Below are 22,714 nucleotides of genomic sequence, written 5' to 3'. Positions count from 1 at the left end.
CGTTTTGGACCAAATTGGTCGACCTATGGTGAGGCAACGTTACACTTCAAACCACGAAGAACTTGAGCCATTTTGTCTGCCAATACAGTAGACTGAGTTATCTAGCATTTGTTAAACTCTTATATATAGGGTATTGCAGAGGCAACGCACATAAAAAAAACTGTCAGAAATTTATTTATTTTTTGATAGGCAAGCTGGGGTTTGGCAGACACCCCACCAGTTATACAACGTACCACTGGGTTTTGAACTTGCAACGTCCCAACACAAACTCAAGTCAGAATTAGTTACAAGACTAATCCAATAAAAGAATTTAAATTCACTGTACATCTGTGGAGGAATGTCATGCTGACATATATATGTGCATCCTTTGAACAAGGATGCATAAGCACTTTGACAAATGACTACATGAACCGGGTTGATAAGACCAACCAACCACTGGAGTATTCAGTTATTTACATACCAAAACACTGCATCTCCGGTTGTAATTCCCAGCATCATAATGCGCTATATACAGAAGCTAGTTTTCTTGTAATGTCTTAGCCAGAAGGAATATACCAGAAGTAGGCTGAAAGGTGTATTGCAGCAGATGGAGTTTTGCTTAAGGCCTTCCATGTTGTCAGCATCTAAAACATGTGAGACAAGATTGAGAACTGTTCCTTGGGGTCACATACTTTTGCTGACGTTGCTCAAAGAACTAGGGCTTCCTGTGCGTTCTTATGTTCTTAAGGGTCATTACTAGTTTCTGCCTCTCACCTTCCACCTCAGCAAACTGGACACTAAGTTGTGAGTAGCGGTTATGCATCTCCTTTAACTCTGTCTCAACTGTAGAATTTTTCCTCCTCAGCTCCAGCATGTCCTTGATTAGTTCATTGATGTCTCTAAAGCTTTTCAAGATTGCTTCCTCGTCATTGTGTTGTTTCAAGAAGGAACTAAACGCTCGAAAAGAAACGTCGCAGTAAGTACATAACAAAAACATGGCATGGTTGGCTATACACAATGATTCTTTAGAGAGCAGATGAAATTTCATCTGCGCATATGATACATCAAGATAAATGCATTAGACAGGATATAGCACTTGAATAGCATGAAGGCATCAATCCTAGAAAGGATGGTTAGATTAATGACAACATTGAGAAATAACCAAGCTAGAAAGTTGTTACAAAATTAGAGGCATCAGTGAATTAATTAAATAAAAATATGGTTCTCTTTTTTCACTTAATCTGGGTTGTGTGGGTGGGTGTCAGTGTTTTTCATTTAACGTATATAGACCCTTGCTGAAGCAAACATAAACATATCATCTGTTCCAATATCTAATTGATTGGTGTGAAAAAATGGAGTTATTGCATTTCTTCCCTAATGCAACTTAAAACACCTGAACTTACATGGCAAAGATGGATTTAAGGTAGCAGAAGCCTTTTCTCTTAGAGGGCTCATAGTAGGAAAAGGTAGAGCAAGAGTTTGAAGTTTTGTAATGGATCTACAAACAAGTAGTTGAGTAGCAGATTTTCTTTGACAGACCACTTTCCAAAGCCTGGTTTATCATATCCATGACAAGCTGAACATCACTACGTGATGATGAGCTTGTTGGGGAGAGCTGAGATGTGATATCTCCCTTTGGAAATCCATACACTTCTAGAGGGTTATCTTTATTTGTTAGAAGCTCTAAAAGATTGTGATTTTCATCCTAATTTTGCATCACTGGAAAACCTCAACCTACATCACTGTTGAAAACCTCATTCTATGTGCAACCTTATTTTGTAACTGTAATCTTTTTGTAAAACCGAAAACAGGTTCTGATATACAAAAACTCTTTCAGGGTGGACAAGTGAGAAGAGAAAACCTACCACATCCTTGTCCTTGATTGCTACTTGCCACAAGCACTTCGTGAATATTCTGCTTATTGAAATTAGAATGCTGAAATTAATGAAAAATAAAGCTTCATGCTGTAGAATCAATAACCATAATTCCTCAAACCTGTGCTAAGTCACAAGGGCTACATTTAGCATGTGTTACTAAGCCTTCGAAACTTTATTGTTCAAACTTACGAATAGTCTTTTTCAGCTTGCATATCCATAATTACTGGGTTCTCTACCTTGGGCAGTGAACTGTAACCCACCACCAAGTGTTCTTAGCATATCTGGATATTTTTACTTCAAATGAGCTTACCGATAAACCTGGGTTTTTGCGCCTTCGTCAACCAGCAAACATGGGACTTGTGTCCACCATATTGTTTCTCTTTGGATTGAATGATGGAAACAAATGGATATCCTCTTGGGATTTAATTGAGCAGGTGCACCTTTAAGATCAATTTGTGGGCAGCAAGTGGAAGGATGACACAACCAAAGTTGTAAGAGAACAATTTCTTTTTTCCTTTTCCTTTTCTAAGGTCAAAAACAAAAAGGAAATTTACTAAATGAAACATAATTCATATAAGCAGAGTAAGGGGGACAAAAATATTATAAGTTAACAACAGAGTCAACATTCAGCCTGCCCTTGAGTCCCCCATCCAACTGTTCTCTGACTTTGGCCGGGAAATAGGCATACATCAAGATATTGCTCTAAAAATATGAAATACCAAGCAACCTTGAGCCACAAGTTGCCCACAAAGAAATGAGGCCCTACACATTACTGCAAAGAGGTGTAACATTGATTGCATTACCGTAGAGGATGTTATTGCTGCAAAGAGGTGTAACATTGATTGCATTACCATAGAGGATGTTACACGCTAGCTAGAGAATAGCCCCTTTTTTTGAGGTTGTATGGAAGTTAAAAGTACCCGTGATGACAATCCATGAGAACAGTCTCTTCTTATGCCCCAAACTGACACCACCATAAAGGGTAGCCCTAGGCAGTGGTTCTGGTCTCATTCTTCTATAATGAATCCATCTTTATCAACATTACTTCTTTCCACATTTGATACACCAGTTCTCCTTGAAGACTCTTCAACATGTGAGAATCAAAATTGGCAAAGAAGCTCCTCAAAATCTAGATATGTAGCAATGAGGCAGTGTGTTCCTTTTCTAAGAAACTTAAGAATTTACAATCTTAATTCAACAATACTGCCAGAGGAGCTCAATCAGACAAAGTACCATAAGAAACTGAAAAATGTAATTTTTTGAGAAGATTCTTATACGCACAAACTGGAAAAGATAAACATAAAGAAAAGGAACAAAAGAGTTACTGAATGTTTATAAGATGTGAACTGCAGCAAGTTATATTTTTTACGTTTTTACATACCTTTGAAAATGCATCATGTTTTTCTTCCTTGATTGCAGTGCCTCTGCCAATTCAATTTCCAAGGCAAGTACCCTTTCCAAAGCATTTCCACTTTCCAGAAATTCATTGAATTGAGGAAATATGTGTCCCAATTGTTCATTTGCCTATCCAAGTTCACAGTAAATTTGGGAATAAGTTCTCAATTAGAAGATAATTGAAAATTGCTTTTGCTGGATGTTAGAGAACCACTAACCATGTTTAATTGTGACACTTCTCTTTGAAATGGTTCTTCATAAATCAGGTCAGGATGTTGTTCCATTTGGTCAAGCAATGGAGCCAAATTCTCATTTTTCATCTTTTCTAACTGTAGGGCATAAACAGGAACATAGAAAAAAATTAGAAGTAGAAGAACCATGTAAGACATCATATATGCTAAGAAAAAATAATATGCTCAGAAGGCTCTGCCTGTGCGTGTGTAAGCTGTGTAGATCAGAAAAGAGAACAATTCGGCTTAAATGGCTGGTCTATCCTGCGATTAAGGTTTGTGAACCAATTAGACAAGTAGTTTGTGTTCATGAAAGTAGTGTATACATTAATCAAGCACATTTTAGTTGAACTAAGATGAATTTAAAGCTTATCTAGGTGTCAACGTGTCAACACAATTCACTTATTAAGCAGTACGGTTTATGATACGAACATGTGTTGGCAACCTCTCGCTTCAACTGTTACTAAAAAATTATCTTCATCTGTTTCAAATTCCAAATGCAGAAACAGATCTTATGTATTCTTTTGAAGGATTTTTCTGCAATTCATAGACAGAGAAAGGCCTTAACTATTCTGAGTATTACTTGGCAAGATTTAGTGATACTTAAAGAAAAACATTAGGATGTTTCAAAAGGAAAAGAAGGTAGAGCTAGCAAGATCTTTGCAAAAGGAAGTAACCAGAACAAGAATGAGCTCATCCAAAGACATGGTCTATAATGAAAACTTTCTAAGACCCTCTCTCCAATTTCAGATGACACTGTGTCATCACAGCACCCCTAGGTGTCACCTAGCTGAGCCAGTTGACCTTCTTCGCCTACGTTATGCCTGCTAGAGAGGGTAGGCACAGCTCGAATAGGCAATATCTATTGGTTGGGTAGTATGTGTCCACCTGGGCAATGTGTAGTAGTTCGATGACTAGTTGATAGCAATATATTAGTTGCCCTACAGTGCTTGTTTAGAGTCATTGGACAAAATGAGACAAAATAAGGGGCAAAATATTAACTTTAAACTCCACCATGAAGTGCTGTAGAAAAAGCTTTTGTCTACACTTGTTTCAAAACAAGAATCAAGCAAAGGAAATCCACCATTTTCTTACCTCTCAAATCTCAAGATTTAGTTCTTTTATTGTTTTTTTTTTGCTTTTCACCTCCCTTTTGTACTTCAAAGCCATGTTCAGGATTTTTTTTAAAGCCTTTTTTATTGTTTAAAAAAATCAAGAACAAAATTTATCTTCATCTCTCTCTTTTTTTAAGATCTGGCATGTAGTTTACAGTTTTTAGATAAAATATAGTTACAAATATGATTGTGTTGTTACTTTTATGATCTTTTCATTGTACTTGAGGTTAGAGAGTTGAAAGGAGTATTACAGGTCATATTTTTGTGTTTTTGTTGTAGCTAGGCATTGGAGGACGAAAAAGAGTTTAAGAATATTTATTACAGTTGGGGGTTGGACAATGAAAGGGGCAGAAGAAATTATTGTTTTCATGCTCTGTACTTTGGTTTAAATTGTAGCTGGGCCTTGAAAGATGGGAAAGAGTATTGATAATGAGACCTATGGCATTGAAAAGAATGGTGGGAAAAAATTGAGATTAAGTGAAGGGCAAGTAGTGAACTGTATAGGACAACATTTTTTTTCTCACTAATAGATAACTATCATTGCAAATGATGCCATGTATTTGAACTATTATAATGTATTTTTCCACATTCATTGGGATTAGGCATGACACTTGTTGACATTTTGTTTTTCTTTGACTAGGTAATAGGTATCATAATTATAATTTATACTTTGTCTTAAACTAGTTATACATAGTGGAGAGTACAATGATGTGATCTGAAACAGCTAAATTCAAGAATTTCTTTCACGTCCCATTGTAAAAAAAGATGTATAAATATCATGTTCTTACATTTTTTCAACATGTTACATTTTTTTTATTTGTTAGAAATTTTTATCAGGCATTCCTAGGCAATAAGTGAGCTTAATGTCCAAGCATCACCAAGTGCTTTTGATAGCAAAGGAACAAGGTGCATGCCTCAATCTCATATAACACAGACACACACACGCACACGAGCTTAGCGTCCAAGCATCACCTAGTACTTTTGATAGCAAAGGAACAAGGTGCATGTCTCAATCTTATATAACATAGACACAAAACAGTAATATCAAATATAGCACACACACACGCGTGCACACACACACACAGAAGCAGACATGCATGTGCACACACACACACACACACACACACACACACACACACACACACACACACATACACACACACACGATCCAAATCAGATAAAAGGTAATATATGTGACACTATGTCACATGGATATGGCTGACGATACATGGATACAACCTTTCAATGAAGTTTCCAAAATGACTTCTATATAAGGGGATACATAATGGGAGTCAAAATGGAGTATCAATACACAGGATATATTGTAGCACACGGCATGAATATAATACTTTAATAGAAATAGGACATAGGGTCACATTTATGTATTTAATGATTTAACATTATATTTTTTATAATCAAAACACCTAAAAAGTCAACTAGGCACCTAGTGACTTGTGCACTGGCGAACAACTAGACCTCAACCTCCTACTTGGCCAAGTCCTGGTCGACCAACTATGCCAACCTAGATGACTTTTATATCTTTTCCAAGAAAAAACTAAAGACAAAAAGGGGTGAATCAAACCTGACTCTCCTGCCCCCTTTACCACCTTCCTCTCCCCTCTTTCTCTCGCCCTCTCTCTCCCCTTTACTTTAGCTACCCATAGACACAAGGAAAAGAAGAAAGAGGAGAATGGTGCTCTCTCTCTCTTCACTTCTGTTTTTTTTTGGCAAAAAAGGGTCCTTATTCAACACGTGGCTATGTGACATTGGCATTGTAGGCACGAGACACAAATTTGCCTTTTTTTAATTAGGACATGTGGGAATAAAGTATGTTTGTCATTCAACAAAAAAAAAACTTAAATTAAATGTACTCTTTTGAACTTTATTAAAGGGAAGAGTTCCATCTTAAAGCCATAGAAAATTCAAAATACTATTGTGGTCCTCTCTTTCTCATATTATTAACTTTTCTACTTTATATGGCCTGAAAGTGTTAACATTTTCACTTTTGCACTTTTTATTGTACCAACCAACAAGAGAGAGGGAGAGATTGTCGTCACATGGAAGTGTCTACTAAAGAATAGGAATGTGAATAGAGCTGTCAGCAGACAAAGTTTTGCTATCACATCAGGAACAAGAACAAAAGTGCACGAGAGAGAGAGAGAGGGTCACTATCTGCCAAAATCTCTACATTATCCACTCAAAAGACAGACAGTGGTTGGAGTTGGAGTTATAAGCCTTTTAAGGAAAGACAGAAACAAAGCATTTTATGTTTTGTTATTGTTTTAGAAATTACAAAAATAACCTTGACGCACATGATTGACTATGTTCCACATGATTGACATTGACCATGTTGGACATAGCATTGGCTATGTTAGCATGTGTTAGAGTGTACACCATGTCTAATTTTGAGTAGTACCCTTCCCAGTGAGCATATGCAAGGTTTAACATGTTGCTATGGCATAGACGCATAGTCGAAGCCCAAGCAATGCCTAAGTTTTTAGTACAGCTTTTGTCTATTTAGATTATTTTGTAACAAGCACAGTGTTTAAGATTCAATTTCTTAAAAGTTTACCAAACTCATGACTCGATCATCAGAAACACAAGCATAATTATGACAAAGAAGGGATTGATCATCAAGAGTAGGTGAAAAGAGTTCTTGTGGAACTTAGAAACTACATTTTTCATCATCTACACATTGTTTAGGTGATGTTGAATCTAATAACAAGGAATAGAATAAGCATTTAGAGGATGACCATTGATTAGACTGTGGAAAGGCAAAATTGCAAGACTGGGAAGCTCCATCGAGAAAGAGGACCATATTTGGATTTTTTTGCCAATGTCGTATAAGAGGTTATATGGCAAATTTCCAATTGCTCTATTCAATTCAGGACTACAAAAAACATCCCGGAGACTTATGATTGTATCCGATAAAAGTCAACATCTTCAGCTCTTAATTTCAATTCCTTTCTCTAAATGTTGTTAACATAAATATCCATAACAGTCTAAAATTCTTAAAATGTGATTTTGTGCCTGCTTCATATAAAGGTTAAAGGCATCTTTGACATTTGCTTACAATAATGGTTCATCAGATAAACTAACAAATAACATGTTTCAGTCCACAGATGATGCATAACTTGACAAGGAAACATTGGGAAGGGCTATTTTCCCAATACGATAAAGTAAACAGCACCATTTCATTCAAGGATTCCTTCCATCTCTCAACAAGTAATTGTATTATTTCTAGGTTCATTACTTATAAAGGATATGACTAAACATCTAGAACATTTTCTGGCAATATATGCCTAGTCTTTCTTAAGAAAGTTAATTTAGGTAAATGAGAGAAACCATATATAAACGTAGCAATTAAGCAAGCCAGCAAAAAGGCAAATGATGCGGAAAGTTGGAGATTAAATAAACTTGCAGAACAGGAAATAAGTTTTCTATGATACTCGGGAAAAAAAGAAATCCTGATCTTTGCTTAGCTAGATGCTAGACCAAAGATGTAGCCGACAAATGTGATTTTATAATTCAGCATTAATGAAGTTTTCAGTTGAAGTGTGTACTTTCAAGTTTCAACAGTAATGAATCTGATTATCTAAGGAACAAAAAACAAAATGAGCAGAAAGGCAGTTCACCAAAAAAAAAATTGCAAAAGGATCCTAGAGGGTCTCCCAAAGCCATCCTTACAACTTAGAAGCCAACACCAAAAAGATGCCTGTGGAAATTTTGGAGAGAGAAGGAATCGACAGTTGCAGTTTGAGAAAAGGAAAGGCCCTCATTTAAGGAACAAGAAATAATAGATAACTGACTGCTTTTAAAATTACATAGAATTAAGGTAAAGCATGGTCCATGGAATATCTCAGGAGATTTTCAAAATCTTTGTTTTTATGAGAAAAATCTCGGAAAATTCAGTTTTTAAAAAATATTATAAATAAACATGTAACAAGAAGTATTAAGCAAACTAATGAATATGTATATATTTAGTGGTATGAGTTGGTAACATTACTTTAGCATAAACACTCAAACACATATGATCCAATACTGAGGAAGAAGGGATTATATAATGCAAAGAATAAAAGCAAGGGACACAAAATAGTCCCATATCGCAGAGGAGGGGAATGATCGCCGCTCCCACCTCTAATTAAGAGGGTCTTCCCCCTTTACTTACCAAACTCAAATTTCAAAATAGCTGCTGATGTGGAATCATGTGAATGAAGCAGGAGCTTTTGAATTTTTTTTCTGGAAATTGGGGTTTACATATCTTTCTTTTAAATAAAACTTTCTGTGGTATGTTTGGTGTTTTTTAGGTTGTGATAAATTCATGATAATATCACGATATATTCAAAGTGGAACATAAGAAATATCAAGATTTGATGAAAGTCTTCAAAATTCCCATTGGTTTTGCTTAACGAAAAAAAGAAGAGCATAAGAAAGGCATGGCAGTCTGGCACTCCAATATTGGTAGGCAAACCTGGTTTATTTTTCTCAACTCTAAACAACCTAATGTGCAAAAAGTAAAAGGGATGCTACAGCATTTAGGTAAAATAATTGCAACAGACTGAAATTATGGGTGGTGATGGGTTGTGGCAGAGGAGATATAACATTTAAGGAAAGCTGCAACCAGAGTACCTCTTTCTGCAGGTGTTCCATGCTAGAAAACAGACTTTTCTCTTTCATGTGCCTACTGGTAAGTTGTAGATGTTCCCTACCATCCTCTAGCAATCCGCCTTTATGTATCAGCATCAGCCTGGAGTCTTCAGGTGAAGTGTCAATGGGTTCAGTGATACCCTGCACAATAGGTAAATATGATTCCGTTGTGATGCAGCAGAATCCTATCATCTCCATCCAAGTCTTCTTAGGCCTACCCCGACCTCTTTTAACTAATATATTTTCCCATTTCTCCATCCTTCTAACTGGAGCATCATTAGGTGTTCACCGAATATGTCCAAACCACCATAAACGATTCTCTCTCTTCTTATTTTCAATGGATGCAACGCCTACCTTCTTATGTATCTCCTCGTTTCGAATCTTATCTATTATTGTATTTCCACACATACATCTAAGCATACACATCTCAGCTACACTCATTTTTTGAATATGATGTCTCTTGGCAGCCCAACATTCCGTACCATATAGAAAGCTTATGCCTTCATTTTTTTTGTATGTGTTTTATGATTTTGTGTATACTCATTTTAGATTCTTTTGCTAGATCTGTATACTTGATTTGTTGTATACAATGTATAATTTTTTTGTTATCTGTACATGTATCTTGTATTTGTAATATAACACTTTAGATGGATTAGAATGTTAAAAATGTAATCAATTAATCATGTTTTAATTGTTTAGCTTCATTCATGAATGATGTGTTTTTTTAGTTTCAGCTGTTTAGCTACATAAACTGTAACGGCAAAAAAAAATGTTTTGATTCGGGCCGGATCCGGACCCGACCCGGACCACCGCCTCTTGCTGTCTTTTAAGACAGCGAGGCAGGCGGGAGGAGGGTTATGAAACCCTCCTCACCGCCCTTCCACCTCGACCCTCTCATCTCTCTCCCCGACATCCACTGCCTCTCGTCACCCTCGATTTGCCGGAGACCAGCGTCAGCCGATCGCCGCCGGCGCCTCTCTCCGACGCCGCCGCCGACCACCAGGTATGTTCTTCCTCCCCTTCTTCTCCCTCTTTTCGTATCTCTCTCTCTCTCTCATTCCTTCCCCCTCGTTTCTTCGTTACAAAGGGAGGGGAGGGTTGAGCCTCCTCCCTGCTTTCGTACGGCAGGCGAGGGGCGGAGCCTCCTCCCTACTTCCGTACGCAGGGGAGGGGCCGAGCCCCTCTTCCCTGCTTCCGTACGGCAGGGAAGGGGTCGAGCCCTCTTCCCTGCTCTCTGCTACGGTAGGGGAGGGGTCGAGCCCCTCCTCCCTGCCCCTTTTTGTTGTGCCGGCAGGGGCCTATGGCCCCTGCCTTTCTTTTGTCAGCAGAGGCATAGGCCCCTGCCTTTCGTTTGCCAGCAGGGGCCATCGGCCCTTGCTTTCCTTTTTACTAGCAGGGGCCATAGGCCCCTGCCTTTCTTCTTAGGCACCTGTCGTTCGTTTGCCAGCAGGGGGCCATCGGCCCCTGCCTTCCTTTTTGCCAGCAGGGGCCATAGGCCCCTGCCTTTCTTTTTGCCAGCAGGGGCCATCGGCCCCTGCCTTTCTGTGTGCCAGCAGGGGCCATTGGCCCCTGCTTTTCTGTTTGCTAACAGGGGCCATCGGCCCCTGCCTTTTTGTTCGCCATCAGGGCCCATCGGCCCCTGTCTTTTTGTTTGCCAGCAGGGGCCGATGCCCCCTGCCCCTTTGTGCGCGAGCCTATACCCTTGGTCGACAGGCCCGGGGAATCTTTGGAAGCTACATCGTAATGGGGACAGATCATTACAATTGTTGATCTCCAGCGAGGAATTCCTAGTGAACGTGAGTCATCTGCTCGCATTGACTACATCCCTCTTTAGGCGGCAAGGCTCATTTGGCCCTGCCCCATCCTTTTTTTTCGAGTCATTTGGGACTGTTGTCCCCAGCTCTATGTATTGGAGAAGTTGAGTCTTTGCCTTGCTTTTGCTTTTGTCTGGGTTTGCATGTTAATATCGCATATTTGCAGCTACGACGGATCTCACTCGCGCTCCGCGACTCGAGCCGTCAATTGTGTACGTCCGCAGATGTCAGCAAGCTCGGAACCCTCCAAGGTAGGGGAAGATTGTAAGGAAGACTTGGATAATTGAATTAAGTTCAATTAAACTAAAAACGATCATTAAATGAATATATATATATACAAATATATATATATATATACTTATACGAGTATGCACTTAACTCAAGGACGCGGTTTCGCGATCCTTGCCCTTTACCTTATGTCAGTCTATACTTGCCATCGTGTACCGCGTCGAGATCTCGTGTTGCATTCTTGCTTATGGTTTGTATGTGTCGTCACACATCGTGGCGAGGTTCAGCGTTGCACTTCTGCTTACCGCATTTACCTTGTCGTCGCGCTTTGCGCCTAGGCTCTTGTTTTTGTATGTATTATTACTGCTTTGCTATTGCAGATGTCGCACAGGTTTTTGCTCTTTGCATATGCCTTAAAGGCATTCACATCTCTCTCTTGCGACGAGAGTTGAGATAGGAGCTAGCGTTACATCCCCGTCTAAGGAGGGGGATACCTTGCAAGGATCCTGACTCCTTGAGTATGCAGTCCTGCAGACGAGTTGGAGGTTCTGTTGAGAAACCTGTATCCCGTCTATCGAGGCCGGTGTCGAGTCATGCGAGGCATGTAGATACCCCGATAGCGGAGGAGGTTCTAGAAAATCGCAGGCATAATGTTGGCACAAGGTACTGCTGTTTCAAAGGATATAGTAAAGTTGATAAACTTTACATCTTTGTGAAACACTCTTGTTGAGGCTTCTTTTGAGGAGCTACACCCCATTCATCCTAGAGTACTAGTAGTCGTGCACGACACGTCTAGTACTGCGATGATCGGATGAGACGGTCGTGCGACCTCGAACAGTGCGAAATGCACAATGCTGGAATCACATAAATGGCCTCACATTCGCCTTCACAGGCAAGATGCTCGAGTGGTTTAAAGACCACAGCATAGAATAGGTCGTTAGTTAAGCAACCCCTAACGTACATATTCGTTTCTAGTGGTCTGTCAAGGGAGAGGACAGAGCGGTACAAACTCCAATGGACAGGTTGTTAACAACCACCTTACGGGCAATGATCCGGCCTCCCCAGTCATTGGAGTTAGAGAAAAGGGGCTACAATAGTTAGCTCAACACTTCTGCAGAAGTTGGATGCATCTGTGGCACTACCTCCTTTGGGGAATCCTCTCTCGGTTAAAGTCGTCCCTTTGGAGCGGACTCAACTAGCTATTCGGGTTATTCAAAATACATAGAATAACAGACGCCCGAACTAGTCTCAGTTGTTTCTACGTTTTGCCTACGCATACCCGCAGGTCAGTAATATCGAAACATAAAGTCTGTTCACACTGGTTGTTGAGTAGTGAGACTCACTTGCACTCGCTTGCACTACTGACTCTCTTGCACTCGCTTGCGCTACTGACTCGCTTGCACTACCTACTCGCTTGCACCACTGACTCGCTTGCACTACCTATTCGCTTGCACCACTGACTCGCTTGCACTACCTATTCGCTTGCACTATTGACTCGCTTGCACTACCTATTAGTTTGCACTATTTACCTGCTTGCATTGCTTACCTGTTTAACTGCATATCTGCTTTAAACTGCGTAACCTACTGAATTAAATGTACATAATTCAGTTTCCTTGTAGTCTCTCTTGTGCACCTACTAGTTTTTCGCGAAACTAACCCATTTTATGGGTACAGGTGATGAATAGGTACTCCACGGGCGATGGCGCGATGGCAAGATGGCTTCAAGACTTTCTTCTTCCTGCTCTTAGCTCGCGTTCTGATGTTTTTGGGTCTTGTAACGGATTTTCCTTGGGACATCCGAATTTTTGTACTTTTGGAACCTTCTTTTAATGGAAGTACTTTTTTAAAGTAGCATGGTTTGTATGTTTTGGTTCTCCAGCTAACACGCCCAAAGTGGTCAGCTTGCCTTTCTAAAATTAACAAAAGGATGGTCTTCCGCTGATTTCATAAACCAACTCTGTAATAAAGAGATTCTTTTAGTCTCTTGCCTGTTTTCTGAAAGGTTCGAAAGTTTGAAATTTTGGGGCATTACAACTTGGTATCAGAGCTAAGGGAAGCAAGGATTCTTGACCATTGAGCATCTGCATCGCGCTGTGAGTATACCTTTCTTTTTGCTTAGTAGGTGTATTTTGCATTGTGAAGCTAAGAGGCTTGACGCGTTCTGCTTATGTACCAGCATTGCTGGGTTTTCCTAAACCAAGGTTGCCAGACTAGGAAGCGGAAGCGGGAAACGATACGGGAAGCGGAAGCGAGAAGCGATGCATTTTAAAATATATAGGAAGCGGGAAGCGAGAAATTTAAAAAAAAAGAAATATAAGAATTGAATGAGAATCAAAATAAAACACAAATAAAAACTAAAATAAAAGTGACCAATATTAAATTTCATGATTTTTTAGTGTAAGAATTAAATTTTTAACAAAATCTAAAAATGATGACTACCAAGTACTAATTTAGCGAAATCACATGGAAGTGAGTGAGAAGAGTCAGAGAAAACACATAAAAATCATGAAAAGTTGAGTAAGAGAACATATAATAAGAATAAATGAAGTGTGCAGAAAGCATAGGAGAAGCGTGGGGGAATCGAGGTTCTCATCAAGTTTCAGAAGCGAGGAGTATCGTGCTTCCGAAGCGAGTTTTTGGGAAGCGAGCTTCCCACCTATCTAAGAAGCTTCCAGTAACTCTGTCCTAAACTACTCATGTTAAACATGAATAATACTTATGTTTCTGGCCTATTTTGAGCTTCCTAAAAATTCTAATTATTGGTATTCCTTGTTTACTCCAAGGATGGCAAGGAACTCGAATGAAGGGTCTGCTGACGATTGGTCAGATCAGCGGGGATTCGTGTTGGATTCCATAAGTTCCCTAACAGCGACTATGCGAGACCAGATTCGTTCTCAAAGGGAACCAGCGCCCGTTCCTGAGCCGAAGCCGTGTACCGCAGTGACGTATGAGAAATTCCTGAAGCTTGACCCCCCGACCTTCGACGGCAAGCCCGACCCAGACATGGCCGATAACTGGGTGAAGGAGGTGGAACGAGTGTTCGAGGTCTTGTCAGTGCCCGATGACAAGAAGACGTTATTCAGGACCTTTAGGCTGAAGGAGAATGCCCGCAGTTGGTGGGACATGGCCCGGAGTGTGCAGTTTTCGGGAATTTCGCTCATTCCTTGGGAAGCTTTTAGAAAGGCTTTCTTGGAGAACTACTTCCCGCCTCATGCGAGGGAGAAGAAGAAGGTGGAGTTCTTGGACCTCAGCCAGGGCAATTCGAGTTTGACGGATTATATTGCCAAATTCCAGCGCTTAGAACCCTATTGTCCCAACCTGTTCGCGGATGATCACGAGAGAGCAGGAAAGTTTGTTCGGGGGCTGAAGGAGGGGCTCATGTATCGGGTCCTAACCAGCATGCCCTCGACCTTCTCTGCGGCAGTTGTTGCTGCCACCCTCCTAAGTGAGGCCTGGGAGCGCACTAAGAGTACTCAGAGCAGGAGGCCACCCGCTACGGGTGGTGAGCCGAAGACACCCTCCGGTGACCCAGGCAAGCAATCGTTCCTTCCTGTGAAGAGCGAAGGAGGAAGGAACCGATATCCTCCTTCGAAGCGTCAGCGGCCTCAGGGCAACCCTCCAGCCAGGCAGCAGACAGGCAATGCGTGCCCCAGGTGCGGTCTATCCCACATTGGGCAGGCGTGCCCGCTCGACACAGGCGGATGCCTGTATTGTGGCAAGATGGGCAACTACGCCCGCGACTGTCGCAAAAAGGCGGCTGACGACGCCAGGCAGACCAGCGGAGCACCTCTGCTCCCTCAGCCACCACAGTCGCAACAGCAGTATCAGACGCCGCAACCGCAGGCAAGCAGTCAAAGGAGGGCACCGGGACGCGTCTACTCAGCCAAGGCCGAGCAGCTGACCAAGGGCGACCTAGTGCAAGGTACCCTTTTTGTCGCTAACCAAGCGGCTTTTGTGCTTTTTGATTGTGGTGCCACACACTCTTTTATTTCGGTAAATTTTGCCGAGTTTTTGCGCGTACCTGTAAAACCCTTACATAATACCCTTGAAGTGTATAACTCGATTGGGAAAAATATTGTTTGTGCGACCTACGTACCAGAGTTAGACGTAGTCCTGGCAGATTGGCATTTACCGGCTTGTGCTATCCTGCTAGTGATGACGTAATTTGACGCCATCCTAGGCATGGATTGGCTGCACAAGTATCATGCCAAGATTTTTTGCAGAGATAGCAAGATTGTTTTGTCTCCCCCAGGAATGCCCAAGGTGGAATTCAAGATCGTGAAACCTGTTCGGGCAAGCAAGTTGATTTCGTCGCTGAAGGCGCAGAGCTACCTCAGGAAGGGATGCACTGCCTTTTTGGTTAGTGTCGTCCAGTCCGAGCCGACGCGAGTCTCGATGGGAGACTTGGAGGTTGTTCGAGATTTTGCAGACGTCTTCCTGGAGGAACTGTCAGGCCTTCCTCCACCTCGTGAGGTGCAGTTCAGCATCGAGTTGTTGCCGGGTACTGCGCCAATTTCTAAGGCTCCATATCGGATGGCACCAGCCGAGCTCGAAGAGCTCAAGAAGCAGTTGCAGGAGTTGATGGATCAGGGATTCATCCGCCCCAGCGTCTCGCCTTGGGGAGCTTCTGTCTTGTTCGTGAAGAAGGACGGATCATTGTGATTGTGCATCGACTATTGAATGCTCAACCAGGCGACAATAAAGAATAAGTACCCATTGTCACGCATCGAGGATCTATTCGATCAGTTACAGAGGGCCAAGATCTTCTCAAAGATCGACCTTAGATCTGTGTATCATCAACTAAGAATTAAGGGAGATGATATCTCCAAGACGGCCTTCCGGACCAGGTATGGGCATTACGAATTTACGGTCATGCCCTTCGGACTCACTAACGCTCCTGCAGCGTTCATGGATCTCATGAATAGGGTGTTCAAACCCTTCTTGGACACCTTCGTGATCGTGTTCATCGACGACATCTTGGTGTATTCCGATAGCTGGGAGCAACATCGTGAGCACTTGAGAGTTATTCTCGAAACTTTGCGAAAGGAGCGTTTGTTCGCTAAGTACTCTAAGTGCGAGTTTTGGCTCGAGGAGATTATGTTTTGGGGACATGTCATCTCCAAGGAAGATGTGTCCGTGGATCCAGCGAAAGTCGAGGCTGTACTCAGTTGGCAGCAACCGAGAAATGTTCGTGACATTCGGAGTTTTCTTGGATTAGCTGAGTATTATCGAAGATTTATCCAGGACTTTTCTAAGATCTCTCTACCCTTGACGCAGCTCCTGAAGAAAGAAGCTAAGTTCGTGTGGGACGAATGTGCGAGAGCAGTTTTCAGATGTTGAAGGAACGTCTTACGACTGCTCCTATTTTGGTCTTACCTTCGGGTCAAGGCGGCTTCGTGATTTACACCGACGCTTTCGGGACAGGCTTGGGTTGCGTCTTAATGCAGAACGATAGAGTGATCGCCTATGCATCGCGCCAACTTAAAATACATGAGAAGAATTATCCGACTCATGATTTGGAGTTAGCAGCGGTAGTCTTCGCATTGAAGATATGGCGGCACTATTTGTATGGGGAGCGGTTCGAGGCTTTTACAGATCATAAGAGCCTAAAATATTTGTTCTCGCAAAAGGAGCTGAATATGAGACAACGACGTTGGCTGGAATTCCTCAAGGATTACGACTTTACCTTGTCCTACCACCCGGGAAAAGCGAACGTTGTGGCCGACGCTCTGAGCCGCAAGTCTCCCAGCGTTTCCGTTAATTTGTTATTTGCGGGGTGGAAGCTGATCAAGGATCTGATATCGTGGGAACCGTTTGCAGCCACTCCAATTTCGATCAGTCTTTCCAGTATGGTAGCTCAACCTGAGCTATTATCAAGGATCTTTGTTAGTCAAAAGATCGATGAGCGGTACGAAAAGCTGAGGGCTCTAGCGCAGCGGGCCGATACCCCCTTCCGTCCGAGTGAGGAAGGAGGTGTATGGCGTAAGGATCGTCTCTGGGTGCCAGAAGACCCTATTTTGAGAGATGAGATTCTCGCTGAAGCCCACAAGTTCAAGTACACGATTCACCCGGGCGGCACAAAGATGTTCAAAGATTTGCAGCGCAGATATCGGTGGAGTGGAATGAAGCGGGACGTAGCCGAGTACGTTTCGAAGTGCTTGACTTGCCAACAGGTTAAGATCGAGCACCAGCGACCAGGCAGAGTGATGCAGCAGATGGAGATTCCACAATGGAAGTGGGAGGACATCACGATGGACTTCATCGTCGGTTTGCCGAGGACGCGGAGGAAACACGATGCGATTTGGGTGATCGTGGATCGACTCACTAAATCGGCGCATTTCCTCCCTATTCGGCTCAGCCAGTCACTGGACAGCTTGGCAGACCTCTATGTCAGGGAGATTGTGAGATTACACGGTGTTCCTGTGTCAATCATCTCCGATCGTGACCCGAGGTTCACCTCTAGGTTTTGGGGACAACTGCAGTGGGCCTTGGGCACGAAACTGAAATTCAACACCGCTTTCCACCCTCAGACCGACGGACAATCTGAACGCACGATTCAGACTTTGGAGGACATGCTGCGAGCGTGCATGTTAGACTGGAAGGGAGAATGGAACTCTCATACCCGATTGGCAGAATTCGCGTACAATAATAGTTATCATGCGAGTATCGGTATGGCCCCGTACGAAGCTTTGTACGGGAAGCCTTGTCGATCACCTGTTTATTGGGATGAGGTTGGTGAACGGATGCTAGATTGACCTATAGTGCTACAGCACTATACTCAGCAAGTACAGATGATCAGGGAACGTCTGCGTACCCCGCAGAGTCGGCAGAAGTGTTATGTCGATCGTCGACGTAGAGAGCTCGTGTTCTCAACAGGAGATATGGTTTTTGTTAAGGTATCTCCTACGAAGAGCGTTTTCCGTTTTGGGAAGAAAGAAAAGCTGAGTCCCCGGTTCGTCGGACCTTTTGAGATCCTGGATCGGATCGGTGAGGTGGCTTATCGTATTGCGCTGCCTCCTCAGTACGCTCAGATCCACGACGTCTTCCACGTATCTATGCTGAGAAGATACGTTCACGACCCATCACACATCATTCATTATGATGATGTGGATATCCAAAAATACTTGACGTTCGAGGAAAGACCAGTGGCAATCGTTGATCGTCGAGACCAAGTGCTCAGATCGAAGATGATTTCTCTTGTAAAAGTACGTTGGCAACACCATGGAATAAATAAATGTACATGGGAGCCTGAGTCGGATATCAGGGAAAAATACCCTGACTTGTATTTGGACCAATGCATGGAATAGAAATTTCGGGGACGAAATTATTTTAAGGAGGGTAAGATGTAACGGCAAAAAAAATGTTTTGATTCAGGACGGATCCGGACCCGACCTGGACCCGACCCGGACCACCGCCTCTCGCTGTCTTTTAAGACAGCGAGGCAGGGGGGAGGAGGGTTACGAAACCCTCCTCACCGCCCTTCCACCTCGACCCTCTCATCTCTCTCCCCGACACCCACCGCCTCTCGTCACCCTCGATTCGCCGGAGACCAACGCCAGCCGATCGCCGCCGACGACTCTCTCCGGCGCCGCCGCCGACCACCAGATACGTTCTTCCTCCCCTTCTTATCCCTCTTTCCGTCTCTCTATCTCTCTCATTCCTTCCCCCTCGTTTCTTCGTTACACAGGGAGGGGAGGGCTGAGCCTCCTCCCTGCTTTCGTACGGCAGGCGAGGGGCGGAGCCTCCTCCCTACTTCCGTACGGCAGGGGAGGGGGCGAGCCCCTCTTCCTTGCTTCCGTATGGCAGGGAAGGGGTCGAGCCCTCTTCCCTGCTCTCTGCTACGGCAGGGGAGGGGTCGAGCCCCTCCTCCCTGCCCCTTTTTGTTGTGCCAGCAGGGGCCTATGGCCCCTGACTTTCTTTTGTCAGCAGGGGCCTATGGCCCCTACCTTTCGTTTGCCAGCAGGGGCCATCGGCCCTTGCTTTCCTTTTTACTAGCAGGGGCCATAGGCCCCTGCCTTTCTTCTTGTCAGCAGGGGCGTATGGCCCCTGCCGTTCGTTTGCCAGCAGGGGCCATAGGCCCCTGCCTTTCTTTTTGTCAGCAGGGGCCAGGCCCCTACCTTTCTTTTTGCCAGCAGGGGCCATCGGCCCCTGCCTTTCTGTGTGCCAGCAGGGGCCATTGGCCCCTGCCTTTCTGTTTGCTAACAGGGGCCATCGGCCCCTGCCTTTTTGTTCACCATCAGGGCCCATCGGCCCCCGTCTTTTTGTTTGCCAGCAGGGGCCGATGCCCCCTGCCCCTTTGTGCGCGAGCCTATACCCTTGGTCGACAGGCCCGGGGAATCTTTGGAAGCTACATTGTAATGGGGACAGATCATTACAATTGTTGATCTCCAGCGAGGAATTCCTAGTGAACGTGAGTCATCTGCTCGCATTGACTACATCCCTCTTTAGGCGGCAAGGCTCATTTGGCCCTGCCCCATCCTTTTTTTTCGAGTCATTTGGGACTGTTGTCCCCAGCTCTATGTATTGGAGAAGTTGAGTCTTTGCCTTGCTTTTGCTTTTGTCTGGGTTTGCATGTTAATATCGCATATTTGCAGCTACGACGGATCTCACTCGCGCTCCGCGACCCGAGCCGTCAATTGTGTACGTCCGCAGACGTCAGCAAGCTCGTAACCCTCCAAGGTAGGGGAAGATTGTAAGGAAGACTTGGATAATTGAATTAAGTTCAATTAAACTAAAAACGATCATTAAATGAATATATATATATATATACAAATATATATATATATTTATACGAGTATGCACTTAACTCAAGGACGCGGTTTCGCGATCCTTGCCCTTTACCTTATGTCAGTCTATACTTGCCATCGTGTATCGCGTCGAGATCTTGTGTTGCATTCTTACTTATGGTTTGTATGTGCCGTCACGTATCGTGGCGAGGTTCAGCGTTGCACTTCTGCTTACCGCCTTTACCTTGTCGTCGCGCTTTGCGCCTAGGCTCTTGTTTTTGTATGTATTATTACTGCTTTGTTATTGCAGATGTCGCACAGGTTTTTGCTCTTTGCATATGCCTTAAAGGCATTCACCTCTCTCTCTCTTGCGACGAGAGTTGAGATAGGAGCTAGCGTTACATCCCCGTCTAAGGAGGGGGATACCTTGCAAGGATCCTGACTCCTTGAGTATGCAGTCCTGCAGACAAGTTGGAGGTTCTGTTGAGAAACCTGTATCCCGTCTATCGAGGCCGGTGTCGAGTCATGCGAGGCATGTAGATACCCTGATAGCGGATGAGGTTCTAGAAAATCGCAGGCATAATGTTGGCATAAGGTACTGCTGTTTCAAAGGATATAGTAAAGTTGATAAACTTTACATCTTTGTGAAACACCTTGTTGAGGCTTCTTTTGAGGAGCTACACCCCATTCATCCTAGAGTACTTGTAGTCGTGCACGACACGTCTAGTACTGCGATGATCGGATGAGACGGTCGTGCGACCTCGAACAGTGCGAAATGCACAATGCTGGAATCACATAAATGGCCTCACATTCGCCTTCACAGGCAAGATGCTCGAGTGGTTTAAAGACCACAGCATAGAATAGGTCGTTAGTTAAGCAACCCCTAACGTACATATTCGTTTCTAGTGGTCTGTCAAGGCAGAGGACGGAGCGGTACAAACTCCAATGGACAGGTTGTTAACAACCACCCTACGGGCAATGATCCGGCCTCCCCAGTCATTGGAGTTAGAGGAAAGGGGCTACAATAGTTAGCTCAACACTTCTGCAGAAGTTGGATGCATCTGTGGCACTACCTCCTTTGAGGAATCCTCTCTCGGTTAAAGTCGTCCCTTTGGAGCGGACTCAACTAGCTATTCGGGTTATTCAAAATACATAGAATAACAGACGCCCGAACTAGTCTCAGTTGTTTCTACGTTTTGCCTACGCATACCCGCAGGTCAGTAATATCGAAACATAAAGTCTGTTCACACTGGTTGTTGAGTAGTGAGACTCACTTGCACTCGCTTGCACTACTGACTCTCTTGCACTCGCTTGCGCTACTGACTCGCTTGCACTACCTACTCGCTTGCACCACTGACTCGCTTGCACTACCTATTCGCTTGCACCACTGACTCGCTTGCACTACCTATTCGCTTGCACTACCTATTAGTTTGCACTATTTACCTGCTTGCATTGCTTACCTGTTTAACTGCATATCTGCTTTAAACTGCGTAACCTACTGAATTAAATGTACATAATTCAGTTTCCTTGTAGTCTCTCTTGTGCACCTACTAGTTTTTCGCGAAACTAACCCATTTTATGGGTACAGGTGATGAATAGGTACTCCACGGGCGATGGCGCGATGGCAAGATGGCTTCAAGACTTTCTTCTTCCTGCTCTTAGCTCGCGTCCTGATGTTTTTGGGTCTTGTAACGGATTTTCCTTGGGACATCCGAATTTTTGTACTTTTGGAACCTTCTTTTAATGGAAGTACTTTTTTTCAAGTAGCATGGTTTGTATGTTTTGGTTCTTCAGCTAACACGCCCAAAGTGGTCAGCTTGCCTTTCTAAAATTAACAAAAGGATGGTCTTCCGCTGATTTCATAAACCAACTCTGTAATAAAGAGATTCTTTTAGTCTCTTGCCTGTTTTCTGAAAGGTTCGAAAGTTTGAAATTTTGGGGCGTTACATAAACTGAGTTGAATATGTATTTCTATTGTTGTTAAGAATTTTCTTGTAATTATTTTATATTTTTTCTTTTTTGGTTCAACTAGGCCAACTAGTCCCGACTAGGCCTTTTACGGGTCTGATGCTTAGGCACCAACTAGTACTTTTGACTACATAGGTTTGAATGCACATGAGATCTGTGAACACGCAGATCAAAGTTGGCTCTGGCATCGGACTCGAGTCACACCAGCCTTCCCTCAAATGAAGGGAGTTAGATGATTGGGTCTGTGATTCCCAAAATGAAGGGAATCTGTGGTTTTCTAATCCGATTGGGTGGGGACTCGGACCAGATCCAGGTGCATTCACTGCACCCTAAGGGAAATACAAGCTGAACTAGAACACATGAATTTGACTAAAAGATATCAAAAGCATGAAAATTGAATCAGGAGAAAAAGGACTAGTTACTTGATAGGATTGCTTATCTGGCGTTAGGCACAGACTGTTGCTCTGATTCATGGAAGCGTGCTCTGCCTCCGAATCTTCCCCGCATGAGGCATCTAAAGCATCTTTGTCTGAAGAATTCAGCAGATCCATTGTAATTATGTCATTGTGAGTAACTGAATTATTTGTGTGCTGCTCGGGAAGATCTTCGCCCGCAGTTAATCCTTTTGGAGCTGCAGGCAGATAAAAATAGATCAGAACTTCAGAAAATGGAAGACTTAAACTCTTCATGGTATTTTTTCACTCTCTGGAAAAAATTCTTCATAACGTTTTATTC

General features: G+C 43.2%; 1 protein-coding gene across 1 annotated transcript; it reads right to left on the bottom strand.

The window, feature by feature from the left end:
* Window positions 1–301: 301 nt before the first annotated feature.
* On the bottom strand, window positions 302–22,668 carry LOC149816661 (uncharacterized). The gene is made up of 5 exons (XM_089986943.1): window positions 22,402–22,668; window positions 9,226–9,384; window positions 3,470–3,580; window positions 3,238–3,380; window positions 302–929 (listed from the first exon to the last, which is right to left on the bottom strand). The coding sequence occupies exons 1-5, from the start codon at window positions 22,666–22,668 to the stop codon at window positions 695–697; spliced, it is 915 nt and encodes a 304-aa protein (XP_089843069.1). The 3' UTR covers window positions 302–694.
* Between the last annotated feature and the right edge of the window lie 46 nt (window positions 22,669–22,714).

The sequence above is a fragment of the Nuphar pumila genome, chromosome 14, assembly GCF_984573655.1.
Source record: "Nuphar pumila chromosome 14, dmNupPumi1.hap1.1, whole genome shotgun sequence".
NCBI classification, from domain to species: Eukaryota; Viridiplantae; Streptophyta; class Magnoliopsida; order Nymphaeales; family Nymphaeaceae; genus Nuphar; species Nuphar pumila.
The sequence above is the reverse complement of the archived record's forward strand: the minus strand, read 5'-3'. Positions and strand labels throughout refer to the sequence as shown.